Source organism: Mesoplodon densirostris, chromosome 1, assembly GCF_025265405.1.
Source record: "Mesoplodon densirostris isolate mMesDen1 chromosome 1, mMesDen1 primary haplotype, whole genome shotgun sequence".
Taxonomy (NCBI): domain Eukaryota; kingdom Metazoa; phylum Chordata; class Mammalia; order Artiodactyla; family Ziphiidae; genus Mesoplodon; species Mesoplodon densirostris.
This window is the reverse complement of record NC_082661.1, coordinates 111,455,569-111,474,998: the sequence shown is the minus strand read 5'-3', so window position 1 is coordinate 111,474,998 and position 19,430 is coordinate 111,455,569. Positions and strand designations below refer to the sequence as shown.

At 44.7% G+C, this 19,430-nt stretch overlaps 1 protein-coding gene across 1 annotated transcript in view; it reads left to right on the top strand.

Annotated features, from left to right (window-relative positions):
- Positions 1-14,970: 14,970 nt before the first annotated feature.
- Positions 14,971-19,430, top strand: part of SIPA1L2 (signal induced proliferation associated 1 like 2) — a 110,250-nt gene continuing 105,790 nt past the window's right edge. Inside the window, exon 1 of the mRNA XM_060089950.1 lies at positions 14,971-16,447. Within this exon, the coding sequence (XP_059945933.1) occupies positions 14,971-16,447 (1,477 nt within the window). The remainder of the gene's footprint in view (positions 16,448-19,430) is intronic.

Sequence of the window (19,430 nt, the reverse complement as noted above, 5' to 3'; positions counted from 1 at the left end):
GTTTTTCGTCCTCAGTTTTAAAGGCCATGTGTAACTTTGAGACGCTACCAGCAATGGTGGAAAGCATGAAGCCACCTGGATTCCGGTTCTGATCCTCTTGATTCATTCCTCTGCTCCATTTGATGGTAGCAAATTACTGACTTCGCTGCCCTACGAGTTCCTTCCTTACCCGTGAAATGGGAGAGCAGTCTCTCTCTTTTGTCTCTTCAGAGGTCTTCCTAGGATCAAGTGAACAGAAGAGGGTTTTGGAAATGGTAAATCCCCAAATAAATGTAACGCATTAATATTGACATTTTATGATAAAGGATACTGATTAGTCAAACAAGCTCTCTGGGTCTACCCATGATTCTTAGGGAGCCTCTGGTGATACAGATGATTTCCTTACTTGCCGACGTGAGGTCAGTCTTCCTTGCCTAGTGCTCTGTCTGTGTCTCGGGACAAGTAGTCATCAGAATTGCAGCATCCGCATCTCTCTCTTACCCATTACCCTAGAAATTCAGAGAAAGCAGTGATTTCCATGACCATTGTTTTTATAAGGAAATAGGGTTCTTAGTGTTCTTTTTATTTTCATAAACGGTTATATATCATATTAGGTGGTCATTCTTTTTTTTTAAGATATTTAATTTATTTATTTAAATTAATTTTTCTTGGACTATAGTTGATTTACAATGCTGTGTTAGTTTCTGCTGTACCGCAGAGTGAATCAGTTATACGTATACATGCGTCCACTCTTTTTTTTGATTCTCTAGACCATTACAGAATATGCAGTAGAGTTCCCTGTGCTATACCGTAGGCTCTCATTATTTATCTTTTATATATAGTAGTGTGTATGTGTTAGGTGGTCATTCTTTTACTTTCTTCTTCAGGTAAAGATCTTTGGTGTTAGGAACGTTATTAAATAAATACTCAGCCCAAATTAATTAGTATGCATCTGTAATCGAAAGCGGTTTATATAACTGGCATTCAGTTCATACTTTAAAAATTCCAAATAATGTATGTTGAGGAAGTGTTTCCCCCTGAGTGCCCTGGGATTCATTCTCTGTGACTAGTGAAATGGAATGTGTTGTCCTGGAAGCCAGTGCCTTATTGAAGAGGTACATTATGGGGAAAACTTCCTGAAGGAGTCGTTCTGACATCACCCCTGACTTTGAGTTTGCAGGAAACTTTGTTTTCTAGAGTATTGAGTGCGTTTCCTGAACGCAAGACAACGACAGTAGGACACTTCGGGGTAAAATCAGACGGTGAGGGGCGTGAACGAAGCCCCCACTGTGTCCCTCCCCTTCTCTGTTTTGCTGACATCACTGTCTGTGCCGCAGGGTTCCTGTTTTCTCTTAGGACAGGTTTATTGCCAGATAGGGATGGAGAATTCGGACTGGACACCATGGTAGCTTTCACATGGAGTACGTGCAGTGTTTTTCCTCACCCTCTAGGTCCTGGGTTTATCGTGGCCCGGCCTTCTGAAAGCCGGGTTGTTTTCTGTCGGGGACGGTCCCCAGTAGATGGGCCGCCTCACTGATGCTGGCCCTCCCTCTGCCTTTGTCAGCCCCGAGAGGCTGCCCTGCAGTAGAATCGAGCAAGCGGCATGGGCTGTCCTCCTGGTTCCTTCCCGCAAGGCAGTAATACTCATGTTGTGCATTTGTCTGGTTCAGCATCTTACATCAGCTCTCACTTGGTCCCCCGGCACCTGTCTGGGGTGTGCCAGCAGACCTCGTGTGCCATCGTACACACGACACTGCGTCACAGTGGATGCCTAGATGGCTGTGAAGGGCCCACAGTTAATCATGTCCTCAGAGGTAGACACCGATCGATCTCTTAATCTTGAGCCCTTTATGCTGTCTTCCACACGGCTGCCTTGTGGTGTACCCAGGGTCACAGGAAAATAGATGCAAATGTAAGACATTATTATTCTAACCAGAGTCATTTCCAGTGCATGGGAGTGGAGGGCACCATCTTGGTGAACACTTGCTATAGAAAACCATATACTCTTTAAGGTAAGCAACAATAGGTGTGGCTCATCTAACACTAGTCTCTGTTGCCATGTTTAAATATCTTACCGTGGGACTTGAAGGAGAGGAAGTTGAGGGTCGTCTCGTTTTATGTAATAAGAGTAACATGCTCTCTAAGGGAAACACGCATTGGTTTTACGGAGGATTATTTTTTAAATTTTTCTATTTATTGAATTTAAACTATTTATACATGTATGTGCGGATTTACATGTTCATATATAGTTATGTAATTTGGAACTTTAGAGAAAAACACAAGGAAGAAAGTAAAAACCAAGTATTAGCCTTCCTGTAATAGATACTCAGTATCATAATATGGGGGTGTTTCTTTGCAGTATTTCTGTGTCTATAGATTTTTAACATAAAGCTTTGTATTTGGCTCTTTTCACATACTATAATCTTGTAAATCCCCAATGCCATGCACGTTCCTCAGGAATTTGGGGGGCTGTCTACTATTTCAGTGTATCATATTTACTGTATGTACCTATATTTATCCCTGGCCAGCTTAACTGGCTGTTAAGCCTGTTGCAGATTTTTCATTCTTGTAGTTCTGGAGTGAATATCTTTCTATATACGTTTTCTCCCACATCTCTTATTTCTTAGGTAGATTTTTCAGATGTCGAAGTATGAGTCAGTGACTTGCACAGTTGTCTTTATTGGTGTTCAGAGTGGGTGCCTTCTGCACCTAGAGTCCGAAGTGGTGTCCTGGGCTTTTAGCTTCATTTCTCCTATTGCTTGTTATGCATGTGCATATCTCACACAGCTAAGAAGCTTCTTGAGGATTAGGAGGCTCTGTCATTCATCTTTAATGCTCCCCCAGACCCCCCAGCATTGAGCCCAGGGCCCAATAGAACTGAATACATTTATTTACTGGAGTAACCAAAGTTTTTTTTTTTTTTTTTTTTTTTTTTTTTTTTTTTTTTTGCGGTACGCAGGCCTCTCACTGTTGTGGCCTCTCCCGTTGTGGAGCACAGGCTTCGGACCCGCAGGCTCAGCAGCCATGGCTCACAGGCCCAGCTGCTCCGCGGCATGTGGGATCCTCCCGGACCGGGGCACTAACCTGTGTCCCCTGCATCGGCAGGCGGACTCCCAACCACTGCGCCACCAGGGAGGCCCACCAAAGGGTTTTTGTATCACATAATAAACCTCATAAAGCTGTTCAGCAAAACTCAGTATCCTGTAATTCAAATAAACATGAAAACAATGCAAAGATGGCCTGGAGAGTTGTGTGCTTAGTGAATGCAGTTTGTTGTGTGTTTGCTGCTGAAATTACTATTTAAAAAAAATCAAATACTAGACTGTTGTGTAGATTGGCGAGGTTTTCTTTTCGTGCCCTTTATGCTCATTGGAAAGGAAGCATCTTCAGATTGATGGCTCTCTGGTCCACTCGTTGGGTTTTAACACAGAACGCGTTGAAGGTAGCTGCTTTGTCCGTTTAGTTCAGTTTTCGATAGTATTGATTTATTTTGTAGAGCGAGGTGAGACACATCCTTCACTCTGCAAGAGTTTTCGCTGTGGATTCACTGGAAGATACCAGGAGTGAGAAGAAAGTGAGAGGATTGCTTCTCTTCGAGGTAAACAACAGGAAGGACCCCTAAAAGTACTTGTTAAGACTCCAGCCTCCCAGGTTTTTATTATAAAATGCTCAGGTTCCCTTCTTGGTCACCTAGTGTCACTCAACCTTCATTGAAAGAATAGAACAGATTATCTTCTATGATATTTAAATGCAAATAACAGAGGTACAGTCTAAATCACTTGGCACCAAATAGAAGTTCTTTTCTTCTTTTGCTGTGTTTTCCTAAGACACAAATGCCTCCGCTTAAATTATTAATTGGAACGTCTGATTTCCTACTGTGTCATCTGTAAGTCAGGGCCCACATGGCTGAAAAAATGCCATAACTAATAACCTCCTGAGGGAAGGAGGTGCAGGGCTATCTCTTTTTATCTTTTTCTGATTTAAAAGATTTAACGGGAAACTGTCAATACCCACAACTGTTCTTCTGTCTCCTTGGAAAAATTCCATGATCAAAATATTCCATTTCAGAAAATGGCTCTTTGTTTATTCTCTTTGACATACACATATGTGGAAGGAGGGGTGGCTGAAAGTAGCTTACTACCAGAAATGGGTTCCTGTTTTTTATCGACACACTGAAATTTCAAACTCCCGAATCATCTCGTTACAATACAGTGCAGTCCCTAAAATAACTTTAATTAGAAATTGTAGTTGGGAAGCTAGTAGAACCCGACTGGAGATTGGGGACTTTCCCTCACCTTCTGAAAGCTTCTGTTTCCCTCTTGGTGAATCAGCTTAGCTATTGAGTTACAAAGTTCAATCAGCTTTGTGTTCCTGTTAGTCTTTGAACAGAAATCCATTAACAGTTACCATATTAGGTTTTGTAAACATGACTGTGCTCTTTGGGGGTAGTATGTGTCTTACTCATTTTAGTTGCCCAGTTGGAAGTCAGTTAGTTTATCCATCAATATTCGTTCACATATAAATCAATTTTTCCAGCTAATTTTTTTTGAACTTTGGCTCTAGGAAACATGGAGGTAAGCACTTGGCCTCTGGATCCTGTCGAATCTTTAGAATAATCCTTTGACATCGATAGGATTCTTCCCATTTTACAGGTAGGTCGGAGAGGATGAGTCACTTTGCTGTGGTCTCAGCCAGCATGGTCAGGGCCCGGAGGCTTGCTGAGTGCTGCGAGCAAAGCCGTGACTCTGCCTGCCCGGAACTAGAGGAGTGTAGAGGAGGTTAGCGCCACGTAAACAGGCCGGGATAAAATAGTGTGGTGTTTAACATATGGTGAGAAAAAAGGGGCAGGACGGTAGGGGAGCCTGCATTAAGCTAACGTAGAACCAGAGGTAAGATTTGAGAAGGCTTCCGGACAACCCAGTCTGTGAGCTGAGGTTGCACTAATAACACCTGTTAGCAAAGTGGAGGGAAGAAGTCTTGAAGAGGATTTGGGCAGGGGAGCAGCCTGTGCAGACCCCCTTGAGCAAAGGAGAATGGAGGGCAGCACGTGCGGGCATGGGGTGGGGTCTGGGTCGCAGGACAAGGGGCTGGACAGCTACTCATGGACCAAACCCTGAGTGACCTGTGCCACATAAAGCAGTCAGGCTCTATTCTGGGGACATGGGGAAGTAGTGAAGGGTTTTGGGGTAATCTAGGAGAAATAAGAGAGTGTTCATGGCAGTCGAGACAGCAAGGTCTACATGGATCTGAGAACATTCAGAAGGTCAAGTGGACTGGTCTCAGATTGCACGTGGACTGTCAGGGGAGGACAGGATGGGCCCAGGGTGCTGGGCTTGGGCGGCAGGCAGATGGGAATGCCGCTCCTGAGCTGGGCCGTGGGAGAGCAGGTGCCCAGGGCCTGGGCTGGAGGGCGTGCGCTGTCACAGCACAGCGTGGCTGTGTGGCATGGGAGACATCTTTGGGCTCTGGGTAGATTTCAGAGTCATCGGCGTGGAGATTCACGTGACCCTGCTAGAACTGCACCAGGAGATAGGTGGAATTAAAAGCGAAGGCAGCCTAGAATAAGCCCCGAGGAGCATCAACACTTAAAGAGCAGAGGAAGTGCCAGCGTTCTGTGTGTGTCATGATAGTATGTTGAATCAGTGCTTTGGGGTAGTTTGGTTTGCAACTATTTCAGTTTAGATGGATGGATGTAAGCTAATGCTGAGTGCCAACTAAGTGCCCCGCCCGACTCTAGGGGCCGGGGGGACACCAGTGAATAGGGTGGACCAGGATCCTGCTCTGGCGAAGCATATAGGCGCTTCACTTAGAAAGTCACACAAGGGCTCCATCTAACAAACCTTTGATTTGGCCCTTTTTTCCAGCACGGATTATGATTCAGGATAATGTAGAGTCATAATACAGGGTTCCAGTGGAAACTGAATCCTTTAGACACTTTTTACTGGGGTCTCTGCTTTACTTGGATGAAAAAGTCCTTAACTACACCAAGGGCATCAGGTTTTCTGGGGACATCACTTGAGAAATTCTTCCAGAGAGCAACATGGAGTGCTTTGAAAAATGGTCTAACACCAGCGTGAACATTCCACTCCCCCGCAAAAGAATTATTCTTCACAAATAATACATTACCTCTATGTTATAAAACCTCAAGGAGACAAATTTTGCTCTTTTTTTTTTAATATTCTCATGCTCCAAACATTTATCTTTAGTACCATCCCAATGTTTAATTCAAGCTAAATGGCTAAGAACAAATTTTCTTGTTCAGATCTACCAAAAACTTAGCAGTCAAAGTATGATTATTACGGACCATCTATATCCATTCATGACCATTATTATTGAATAATAGCCCATTTGTCAAATTGTTTCTATCCTTGATGTTTGTGGTCTATACTATGATAAGAATTTGAGCTAATGGATTGCTTTATAGGTCTTCAGTCATAACTTCATTGAATACCTGGCTGAATGTACCTGAATGTAGTGATGTTATGGAAAATGCACTTCAGGTGATTAGACCTTGCACGTGAGCACACCTCAGCTCTGTCGTCTTCCCGGCCACAGAGAGAATGCACCTGGGGAACGTTTGTTCCTCTTTTTATTCCCTGCTCAGTTATGCATGTTAGTATTAGAGCTGATGGAATATGCATATGAAAAATAAATGTTTTGTGGTAGTTATACTTTTATGATAAATCTGTCATATAACTTTAACCATTTTTTCCCTTGAATGAGGCTCATAGTTTGTGCATTTTGTGGATTTCAATCCATTTGCTACAGCTGCAGTCCTGGTAAGTGGCTCAAATATAACTATAATATTGCTCTTGAAGACTCACTGATGTCTTATGGGAAACTTGGAAAAACATTCTATTTAAACACAGTTATGCTTAAATATCACATTTTCCCCATTTCTGTTCTGTCCTTGAAAAATTATTACCAAGACCATTAGCATGAGAACAGATCAGTCCTTCCAGCTCCGAAATTCTTTAATTTCTCTGAGGGGTCTTTCACTGCCTCTTCCAGCCCTTCCTCTCTCAAGGCTGCCCTGCCACCCGTGAGATCACACAGGGCCACGTGTAGATTTTAAAGTGACCACCTTGTGCTGGTGACAATTTTTTATTTTTTTCCCCCCTGGGGAGTAAGAGCCATAGAATTTGATGAATTGTAAGAATACTTGGAAACTATTAGAGGGGGGTGTCCTTGACATTACAAACGAACTGAAAGAAAGGGAGAACACTGTCTGGAGAAACAGGTTTGAGATCCCTATTAATTGGTGATGATTCTAAGATGAACCCTGTGTCTTCTGTCCCAGCAAGTGGTCCGTGTCCAGCTTTGGGGAGTTACCTGGAGAGGACCTATTCATGCTGCTGAGGCCTCACTGCAGATTATTATTCTGTTCTCTTTATAAAATCCTCAGGAAGAAATTAAATGACTCTTCATTTTCTTTGATTAAGTTTTTTGTAGCCACACCAAGGTAGCAGTGTGAATCATTTATCCATAAAGTTAAGAAAGTAGTACATTGAAGATACTCTTAAGTAGAATTAAGGCAGGAAGGAGTGGGTGGAATGGTGGCCCCCATAATTGCAAGTATGAGGGTCCACTTTATTTTAATGCTTCTCTAATATTTCATGAAATAGCACTTTTGCTTTTCATGGAAAAATGCATGGCATTTCCGTTTGAGAACTCTGCATTTGCCTGTTGAAAGCTATCCTAACCAGTGTTTTGCAATCTGTTGGAATGACGAAATGGTGTAAAATCACAGAGGAAGGTCAGGAGCAGACTCACAGCTGTTCATTAAAAACGTGATATGCGGGGCTCTTGGGTTCATACACCTTCCTCTCTAACTGGGACGTGAGGCCCAGGTACCCTTTCAATCAGGACCTCTGATTGCGCGGTTTCCTCTTGCCATCCTGTTCTGGAGGGATACCATTCGCAGCCATACTTCCAGATCTCCAGGACGCTGGCACCAGCCACCTACAGCAAAATGGAGCTCTGCACCCCATTGGCTGCTCTGCCCGACTCAGGAGGGGACAGGATTGGTCATGCAGGCTTCCTTATGCTCTTCGTGTTTGGGAATGGGCCTTTAGCCTAAGATGCTGCTGAGGCGGTTAGAAGGTGAAGTACGGCATTCTTTCTTTCTGTACAGTTGGAAGACCTGTCTGCCATCACTGCATTTGGCTGGTACAGAAATCGGGGCGGGAAGCTCTCTTTCAGAGTGGAGCAGTTGCTGAATGTAGGTTCAAGGTAGCCTGTTGTTGTGAGGATTTGGGTATGAGTGTCCTGCAAAGAGCTAACAACTGTCCCTATTTCTATAATAAACATGTTTTTGCAAAACGATTGAACTTCTGATTGATAGTAGATTCTGTAACTACAAGAGCTTGCCATTTCGATAGTAAATGTTTTTTATGATGAAGGATTACTGCCTGCCATATTTGTTTAGTAATTTGTTAATTCATTTAATAATATTTATGGACCATCTACCATGTACTGGAAACCGTGCAAGGCACCACAGATCAAGTGGGGAACAAAACAGTCACAGCCCTGGGGCCTCGCAGAGAGTTGGAGAGAGAGAAACAGGCACACGTGGTAAGGTGTGGACAGGGGTGTTTCCACGAGGAAGTAGAGGACACCACGGAGTGGGGGGGGGCACCCGGGGCGGGGTCGGTGGCGGGGAATGAGCAGGATGAGGATGAAGGGTTGGCGGGTAATGCTGCGTTTAGAGGAAGCAGCTCAGACGCAGGCCTGGAAAGGGCGCAGCCTGAAGACGCTGAGGACGGCTGGGCCCCAGCGTGGAGGGAGGAGAGCAGATGCTTCAGCTTGAGCCAGGGTGGTTGGGAAGAGGCTGGTGAGCCATAATGCGGGTTTTTATCTTGGGAAAGATGGCAAGTCTCAAAAGGTTGTCAACAAAGGGTAGCATGGAAGGACAGGGTCAGAAGAGGGTACGTTCCTTAAGTGATGATAAGAGCTGAAAGAAATGCGTTGGCTTCTTTGTCCTCCGAGAAGTAAGAAGCTGCAGTCTCCACTGAGATGCTGGGGCAGGAAGGTCTTTCAGTGGCTGCTACGGGGAGCGGGGCAGGAGATGACAAGGACAGGACCAACCTGGATAGTTGGCCCATGTTTCTTGGTAGTGTCACAGACTCACCAAACCCCTTCGAGACTTTGGGTAAAGAGCATTCTGTGCTTTGCAAGTTGGATTTTCCCTGTGCTGTCGGGGTGCCCACCTGTAACTGTGTGTTCTGTGCTTTGTTTGGGGGCCAGTCGCAGCCCCCTAATTTCTGAAGGCTGCTGTTTGAAATGCTTCTCTTGAAAAGTCATCCTTTTCCTGTCCCTTCCATCGGTTTGGGACCCATGGACATCAGTCAGCTGCATGGCTCCCTGCCCTGCTCTTGACATTCATGGTGGATTTGAACATAGAAGTTGTATATATACCTGATGAGTATAAAGAATAAATTTGGGGGCAGATACAATATTTGCAGGATGCTTCCTAGATTACAGCTTCATTGTATGCATGTACATGCTACTAAGAGTGCAAATCCCGGTCTTTTAGAAACTTCTCAACTGAATGCTTCATGGAAACAGGCAGAACGTTAGAACTTGGGGAAAAACTAAAGATAGAGAGATACAAAGGGGTCTTATGTTCCAGATGCCTGTAAGAAGGCATGTTTGCTCCAGATCCCCACTTTTCATCTGTGGCCCTACAGGGCAAACAGGATTGATTCACTGGTGTAGGGTGTCTCGTGTGTGCGCGCGTGCGTGTGTGTGCGTGCACGTGTGCACTCACGTATGTATGTGCCTGTCTCTGTCTCTCTCTCTCATCCACAGTCTGACCTCTAGGTTCTGGATTGTTCCAGAGGTCATTCCAGCTCATGCTTTAGATTTTCATTCCTTCCATTGTTTCCTTTCTGCATTTCTCTCTCTTCAGAGCCTGTACCATTCCTTCTTTTTTTTTTTTTTTTTTTTTTACATCTTTATTGGAATATAATTGCTTTACAATGGTGTGTTAGTTTCGGCTTTATAACAAAGTGAATCAGTTATACATGTACGTATGTTCCCATATCTCTTCCCTCTTGCGTCTCCCTCCCTCCCACCCTCCCTATCCCACCCCTCTTGACATCTACTTTTCAAAGACATTGATTTCAGTTCTTCCCCGTGAACCATAATACTTTTTCAATTGGATGATGTTATTATTTTAAATTTATCTTCCTGAAGAAACAAATGCTATAATTGTTTTGAGGTGTTTTATTTTTATGACAGTGTTCAAATATATAAGTATTTTAGTAATATCTTTAAAAGGAAGGTGCCCTCTATCATTCTGTTGTTAGAGATTTGTTCGAGGAGCTACAACAAGCTAGAAAATGTGGCTAGGAGTAAAAGGTGGCAGGAAGGGATTTGCAGGAGTTCTGTTGCAACTGTAGATTGTTTATTCATCAGCTACTGTGTCAAGAATTTTTTGGCTTGGAACACTTTGAATTGTTAGTGGCACACATAAAAGGTGTTAAAAGATATATAATTATGGAATTAGAGCAGGGATCTTGCCCAGAAGGCTCTGGTTTTGATTTGGATGCTGGTGCCAGAACGGTGACTTTCCGTCCATTCATTCATTGACCAGGCAATCTGGGCAACACTGTGCACAGTAGCTGTGTTCGTCAAATTTCCTGTCTTTGGTCTTTAACTGAATAGAAGCTGGGTCTCTTAGGACATTTAAAATTAGTCTGGAAAACACAGAAACCTAAGTCAAACTGAATAAAGCAAAAAAGGTGATCAGTTGGCTCAAGCAGCTGGAAAATTCTGGAACTGGTTCCAGAGCCGCATCCTTAGGAGTCGTCATTTCTTTCGCTTGGCCCTGCTTCGTGCTGCTGTTTCCATTCTCAGTCACATTGGCAAGGTGAGCCCTCTGCTGCTTGGGCATTGCCAAGGGTCAGAGCACCAGTGTTGGGGTACCCTTCCTGGCTTGGCTCCTGGGCTCATCCCTGGACCAGTCACTGTGGCCTGAAGATGCAGCACTTTCATTGGTCAAACCTGGGTCACATGTTATGGGTGGAGTTAGCCCCACATAAATAAAATGGTTTCAGAGGTGTGGTACCCATTACCACAGGAAAGAGGAATACATTTGAGGCAGGAAAAACCAGTAGTGTCTGATACAGCTAATGTTCTTATCGCACGCACAAAATTAAAAAATCATAACTGAAGGAATATTTTCAGAAGATTTCTTTGGCAAAGGGTTTGTGTGCTCTGAGTTTGCTACAGTTTTTGTGTTTTTTGGCAAGCCTAATAGTAAAATTCAACACTAGTTCATCTATTTTTATTTGCTGCTATTATTCATTCATGTTTTAAAGTAATAATCCTTACTTTTTGACAATTGTCGGTGTCTTCCATTTCTTTTTCTTAAAATAAATTTATTTATTTATTTATTTATGGCTACATTGGGTCTTTGTTGCTGTGCATGGGCTTTTCTCTAGTTGCAGCACGTGGGCTTCTCATTGCAATGGCTTCTCTTGTTGTAGAGCATGGGCTCTAGGCACATGAGCTTCAGTAGTTGTGGCATGTGGGCTCAGTAGCTGTGGCTCGCGGGCTCTAGAGCGCAGGCTCAGTAGTTGTGGCACACAGTCTTAGTTGCTCCGTGGCACATGGGATCTTCCCGGACCAGGGCTTGAATCTGTGTCTCCTGCATTGGCAGGTGGATTCTTAACCACTGCGCCACCAGGGAAGCCCTTCCATTTCTATAATAGATCTATGGAATAAAGATTTTGTAGTTTTAATGCTGTCTGTTGCAAACAATGATACTATTGTAAATGTAAACGGATGTGAGAGCTTGGAAGATCAGTTTTCAGATATGAGTCCAAGCCCAATGACCTCTGATAACTTTATGGTTAGTTTTTCCAGAACAAATTATTCAGTGTCTGTGTTGTCGACGTTAATCCTAGTTTTCAGGTTTCTGTGTTTTACACATTCCTGGCAGGTGGCTTGAACTCAGAGCATCCTTCTGGGGTGTGTGAGTGGGCTGCTGGTAAGGGGAGGTGCTGGTTTGCTGGTGGTGGAGTTGGGGAGGGGGACCAGAGTCTCACCTGTGCCCCGAGCCTTGAGCACCTTCCTGCTTTGACTGCCATGTGCTGTGGGAACATTGGTATTTCAGTGTGTGCCACGACAGGGAAAAGGAAGAAAAGCAAGGTACAAACTATATTTTTAGATAGCATTTGGTCTCATAAATGAGAGGATGAAGGGGTTTCAAAGTCGTGGTTAAGGTAGCTCTTTGCATTTTGTGCATACATTGATCATATTTTTAGTTAGGGATTATTATATTTCTACTCTCTTTGGTGCTAATCACTCTATTTAAATTTTCCATTCTTGGATGGGTTTGGGGAGTTTGTGTTTTGCCAGGAAATCTTAGTTTCTTCTATGTTTCTAAATTTGTTGCTGTAGAGTTGCTTGTGGTATAATTCTTTTACACTTATATTTATTTCAATACCTCCTATGTGTGTGGTCATTTCTCCTTTCTCATTTCCAAACGTATGTAATATTATTCTCCCTTTCTTTCTCTTTCTTTCTTTCCCTTTTTCAGGTTTGGGAAGGAGTGTATCTATTTTCTTACTCTTAAAAAAAAAAATCCACCTTTTGGATTTGTCTATTCTTTCTATCCCCTACCCCCTGCCAGTCCATTAATTCCAGCTTGTATCTTTCTTCACTCCTTCTTTCCTGGTTTCTTTTGGTACATTTTGTTGTTCTTTTTCTAATTCCTTGAGGTGGTGAGCACTTAGTTCCTGATTATATTTCTAGAAATGTCACAGTTCAGTGTTTGGAACTGGGTACTTGACAGGGCATGGTTCTTTCTTTGGTAACAAGGATACAGATTAGTATTAGATAATGAAAATGAGTATCAGATTGATGCCTCCTGAGAATTCACATAGCTCTGTACCAACCATTAGAAGCTTTTCTTACCCTTTCAAATTGTGTTGAGTGTTCTGTAAGCAGGAGACTTAATAGAATGTATAGATTATGCAGAAGCCTACTACAGTGAATCAAATACCATTTCAACAGAGAGCTATTAGGCAAGAAGTTGTTTTCTTTCATATCTCGGTCGTCATTTTTTTTTCAGTTTCCGGGAAAGGATTTGATGATAATCTAAATTATAGAGGAAATCACTATGATTCAGAATCATCTCTGGTTCGTTTAAATACAATACTTTTTTTTTTTCTTTTTGCGGTATGCGGGCCTCTTGCTGTTGTGGTCTCTCCTGTTGCGGAGCACACGCTCCGGACGCGCAGGCTCAGTGGCCATGGCTCACGGGCCCAGCCGCTCCGCAGCATGTGGGATCTTCCCGGACCGGGGCACGAACCTGTGTCCCCTGCATCGGCAGGCGGACTCTCAACCACTGCGCCACCAGGGAAGCCCTAAATACAATACTTTTAAGTGAAATAGATAAGATGCCGTCAGCTCTGGTCTCTCTCTGAGAACTCTGGGCATGTCCTGGTCTGTTGAGTGCACGGAAGCATCTGACTGCTCATTCCCTCTCTGTTTGCCACACCCTAAAATATCATTATTTCCTCAGTTATGAAGCTGCCCTGGGAGCAAACAGCATGTTGTCATGCCCAGACTGATTTTTTGCCCCCCAATGGGGAAGAAAGCAAGCTGCCATCATAAGAAAATATCTGCCATCATAAGAAAATATTCCAGGAGACCACCACATGGTCATCACAAAGTCGTTAAGAACCCACTGGAAAGAGTCCTTACACTGTTTAGCTAGTTGGAATTTTAACATTATTCCTAACTGAGTTGCAGTTATTTTTTATGCTTTGGTGAAGGCTGAGGGAAATCAGCTATATCACATCTTTATTCTCATCATTATTTTCAGACATGGTAGAGTCATTCTTTTTTTTATTCTTGTGCCAACAGTAAGATTCCCAGACAGCCATGAGTTCGGGAAATAGTAATACCTGGAAAATATTTTTGTCTAATTAAAGATAGAACAAATTGAAAAATTATTTGTAATTAAAGAGGAGAGTTGGTGAAGTCAAGTTTCTACCAGACACAAAGGTAAATTGTGTTTTAAATCTCTAAGCTTCCCTGCACATTTGTCAACTTGCTAGTGGTGTAATGAACTAGAAAGTTGTATTTGTTTAGACACCAGATTCTTGAAGACTCCTTCTCACTGTCAGGGGATCTCTGTGAGTTCTTATTTGCTTGTAAGAGAGCATTCTGAAAACTCATTGTTAATGCCTTGTATTGACCTTTGTGCTGCTGGACATTTTGAGTTTAACTGGTTTGAAAGAAAGTTGAAGAATACTCAAACAATTCCATGACCATTGTGTTACTCTTACAACTAATTGAAATGTTGCTTGATTACCTGATTTAAGCCAGGTTACATCAATAGATAAATGTTGATACTGAGATGAAGGGCATAGCTCCTGGCTTAGAGGAGCTGGTGGAGGGGACTGATCAGTACAGCAGCAGTAAGAGTATAAGGGAAACTGCTGTGATTGGTGTAGGTGCAGATACCATGGAAACATAGAGGAAGCAGTCCTTGCTCAGATGTGGGCTGAGCGTGGGAGGGTTCTGCTTGATTGTGTGGTGTAAATTTTAAGCAGCCAGGTACAGTGAGTAGGCAGAGTGTTCCGGAGAGAAGGAGAGTGTGAACAGCAGTGCGGAACCGTGAAACTTCACGCCAGTTTACGGGGAATTGGAGAGAAGGGCAGATGAGAAATCACGTGGAGAATGTATTGAACTGGAGCTCCAGTGATTGTTAATGGCTATTTTCTGTTTTTTAATTCAGGTGAAGGAACTGGCCAGATGTCTTAAGGGATGCTTTTGAAAAGGACAGAGGTGTTCAAAATTATTACAGCGACTGAGAAGCAAGTTGGTTTTGGAGAAACTATACTCTGGGGATGTTTGCTTCTGGTTACCAAGGAAAAATACAACTCTTAGAAGAAGCCTTTGTAAATAACAATGTAATTAGATTTACATCAGTCTTCCTGGAGAGACTTGGAGCCTCCTGAGTCATCGGTAGACATGAGTGACCCCAGGCAGTCACAAGAAGAGCAGCACAAGGTTGGCAGAGCCTCTTCGAAGTTCAAGGGTCCTCCCAGAATCATGCAGTCCGATGATTATTTTGCTCGAAAATTTAAAGCCATCAATGGCAACATGGGACCCACCACTTCCTTAAATGCTTCCAGTTCCAATGAGAACGGTGGTCCGGCTAATGGTACCCCGGCCGTGCCCAAGATGGGTGTCAGAGCAAGGGTGTCTGAGTGGCCTCCTAAAAAGGACTGCTCCAAGGAGCTGACCTGCAAGGCCCTGTGGGAAAGCCGGTCACAGACCAGCTACGAAAGTGTCACATCCATTATGCACAACGGGCAAAACAACCAGAGCGACCACCAGCAAGAGGAACCGCTCGACCTAGACTTCGTGGAGGCGAAGTCTACCATCGGAGACATCTTCGTTCACTCTCCGCAAAGAGGGCTGCACCCCATAAGACAGAGAAGCAATAGTGATGTAACCATTAGTGACATCGACGCGGAAGACGTCCTAGACCAAAATGCAGTGAACCCCAATACCGGGGCCGCCCTGCACCGTGAGTACGGGAGCACGTCTTCCATCGACCGGCAGGGCTTGTCCGGGGAGAACTTCTTTGCTATGCTCCGAGGGTACCGGCTAGAGAACTACGAACACAAGGTGATGGCCCCGTTCGGGTTCCCCGAGTTCTTCCCCTGCGACCCTGCAATCTCCCCCAGCCTCCATGCCGCAGCACAGATTTCTAGAGGCGAATTCGTGCACATCTCAGGATTAGACTATATGGACAGTGCCCTCCTCCTGGGGAGAGACAGGGACAAGCCTTTCCAACGGAGGTTGAAGTCGGAGTCCATGGAAACGTCCCTCTTCCGCAAGCTGCGGACCGTGAAAAGTGAGCACGAGACGTTCAAGTTCGCCTCCGAGCTGGAGGACGGGCGTCTGGAGAGGGGCGTCCGCCCTTGGAACTGCCAGCGCTGTTTTGCACATTATGATGTCCAGAGCATCTTGTTTAATATCAACGAAGCCATGGCCACGAGGGCAAACGTGGGGAAGAGGAAGAACATCACCACCGGGGCCTCGGCGGCATCCCAGACCCAGATGCCAATGGGCCCGCCGGGCAGCTGTGATTCCCCGCTGGGGAGCAAAGAGGACCTCAACTCCAAAGAGAACCTGGACACGGACGACGGTGATGGGAAGAGCAATGACCTGGTGCTCAGCTGTCCCTACTTTCGGAATGAGACGGGCGGGGAGGGCGACCGGAGGATCGCGCTGTCCAGGGCCAGCTCGTCCTCCTTCGGTTCTGGGGAAAGCTGCTCCTTCGAGGCCTCACTCAGCTCTCACTGCACCAACGCGGGCGTCTCGGTCCTGGAGGTGCCCAGGGAGAACCAGCCAATCCACAGGGAGAAGGTCAGGCGCTACGTCATCGAGCACATCGACCTGGGGGCCTATTACTACCGCAGGTTCTTCTACGGCAAAGGTAAGGGGCCCCGTGTGGTATGCGGCTTTGGGTCGGAGCATGTCCCAGGCCGTGGTCCACTGGGTTTGAGCTTGTTCTGTGTCACAGAGCCTCCATTGCTGCTGGACTGATCCCTTCTTTCTTTATTTTTTATTTTTTTAATTTTTTGGGCCACGCCATGCAGCATGCAGGATCTTAGTTCCCCAACCAGGGATGGAACCCATACCCCCAGGGATGGAACCCATGACCCACGCAGTGGAAGCGCGGAGTCCTAGCCTCTGGACCGCCAGGGAGGTCCCAGATCCCTTCTTTAGAAATCCCCAGTTCCCTGTCTTTGCTGATCCCTAGTCCCTGATGTGGAAACGTCTGCTCTTTCCTTCTCTCTGCCAATGTGTGAGCGTCACAAACGTCAGACTCCACTGAGGTTTACCCCTTTTAGGAAGTCTTCTCTGATGGACTCCATTGCTCTTTCATTCCTCTGAATAATCTCTTACACTGTGTACAGTGGATAGTTCTGGTTCTTTTCCCTCTAGTTTTTTCTGTACTTTTCTCCTACACCTTTGCTTCATCTTTTTAATTTTATGTCTTCACAGCTCCTTCTGCCTTGTGGAAGTGCTAAGTAAACCTTTGTTGAAAGAATGTATGAATGTATAAATTAGTAGATAGACAAATTTAGTCTTCTTGCAGTTTTACACATAGGCTTAAAGGTTCAGATACAAATATTTCCTTGGTATTGTTATTTCAGAAATTCTTCAAGTACGTGTAGAATAAATGATGTTTACTTTTATTTGTATGTTTAGCCTTGAAGGATGCATCCCTCAGAAGTCATGTAGTTGAATCCTCAGCCTTTCAATGTGTCGTTAGTTATTCCAGGGACATGAGAAGCCCCTCTGTCTTACAGGCCCACAGAGAAACATGTTCCTTGCACACGTCAGTAACACACGCCAAATAGAACACCCAGGGACTCTCGCCCTGCCTTCTTAGTGGGTGTGACTTGCTTCCGTGGCCCCTTCCTTCTAGGACAGCATACTCTTTGGGGCTTAGTTTTCTGTTTGCAGTTTCGCCTGCCACCCCCCTCCATTCCCAGGTGTCACCTCTTAGAGCATGAAGGAAGCAGAGGTGGCCCAGTGAGTCTCGGGGGGCCTCTCCTCCTTCTGTGCCTTCTGGTGTGGATAAATGCCAGCTGACTGTACTTAGAATTTATTTAGTATTGGTTTCTATCTTCAGAATGCTTGCCTGCAATCTTTGACTCCAGCTGTTTCTTTTTGAGGTTGGGTCGGGGTGTAGCTCTAACCTCGGGAGGTCACTCCCTCCACTTCGGTCCCTGGAGCCTTCTTAGTGCTTTTTCCCCTGGACTGCAAGCTGGACCAAGTGCAATTATTAAATTAATAATCCCCCCCTTTGCATCAATCCAGATTTAACCAGTCATCCATAATCATAATATTATGAAATCATATAAATCAATGGAATGAATAGAATGTTGATAAGCAACATAGCTAAATAAGCAGGCGTTTGAATTGCGACTGGTCATATAGTTTGAGTTGTCTTTCTGGTCTTGTACGGATGACATGATGGGACTGAAATAACTTGGTCAACATCTTGATTCCCTGGCTGTGTCCCCAACACTCCCGTCTCAGCCCTGGCTCCTGGTGGGCTCAGCATCACCGTTGTGACGTTACTGCCTTCCAGCCAGTGAATGCACAGAATCTTGGATCTTCTTTTTAATCTGTGCCGGAAATAACTCATGGCCCTCAGGACTGTTCACCCAGGGGCAGAGGATTATAAAACTCTGCTCACGGATGCTCTCGAGGTGGAACTTAGTTATTTTTGGAAAGGGAGGCCATGGAGAAATAGGCTTCCTGCTTAAGCTATTTTTTATTCGACGAAGCCATGGCTGTCAATGCTAGCAATAAAATAGTCTGTTGGAATTGTTATGCCCTGAAATCCTTAGGCGCGATGAGTCATTCTAAGGTTTGTAAGTGGTTTGCGATTCACCGTGTAAAATATCAGAATGTAAAAATTGTATATGTGTATCTATCCGTATACATGTGTATGTATGCAAATACTTAGTGCCAACATCTCATTTGTTGTACTCCTTTGCACATCTTAGTGTGTTAAGTCTACGCAATGTATATGGAATAAAGAACTGATGTTTTCTGGACCCAGGCAGGGTTGCCGCCATCTGACCCGTTTAATGTCCTGAAGGTCTGTTCCACGAGATAATTTTAGGTTGCTAGATTCTCTTAATTCTCTTGACTGTTTTTTTGTAGTTTTTCTCTTGAACTCTGTCACTTCCTGATAATTGTAAAGAGTTGCCTGTGAGTGGTTTATCTCCTCCACTTTTCCTGATTTGCTACTGAGGATTTTCCAGGGCTTTAGAAGTGACATCATCAAACTTGGTAGATTTGAATGTGCAATAAAACATAAATAAGAAAAATCTGAGAGTAGATGCCCTGTGGTGAGTTGTAAGTGGGTGTAGACTGCTTTATCAGTTCCGGGGTGCTGGGCTCACTCTGGGTCTGTGAATGAGGCAGACAGCCAAATTCTAGACTCCTGCGGTAAGCCTGCGCAATGAAGGTGCGGGACAGCCGTCCCCGAGGTCCTTTGTCTTGTGCTGCAGTTCTGTGCTGGGCACGGTGACTGTTGTATGGCTGATGGGACCCGGGGGCCAGGACAGAACAGGAGGAGACAGAATCAGACCCAGCGCAGCCCTGCCACTCTGCGCTCTCTCCCTGCAGCCCTGGACTGTGCCTGCTTCCTCCTATATTTGGCTCTTCCCCTGTGGGCCTGTGTGACTTCAAAATGCAATTGCCTGCAATAGCAGCTGCTGCTGCTCTCGCTGGTCTCTCTGTAGAGCCATTAAGGGCTAAAGGCAGAGGCAGCAGGCCGGATTGCCAGCGGCCAGGTGGCCGAGGCCTCCTACATGTGGGACTGGAGCCCAGCTTTTTCCCAAGGATCACAAAAGCATATGTCTGCCAGATAAAGTGCAATGATTAAATGAATG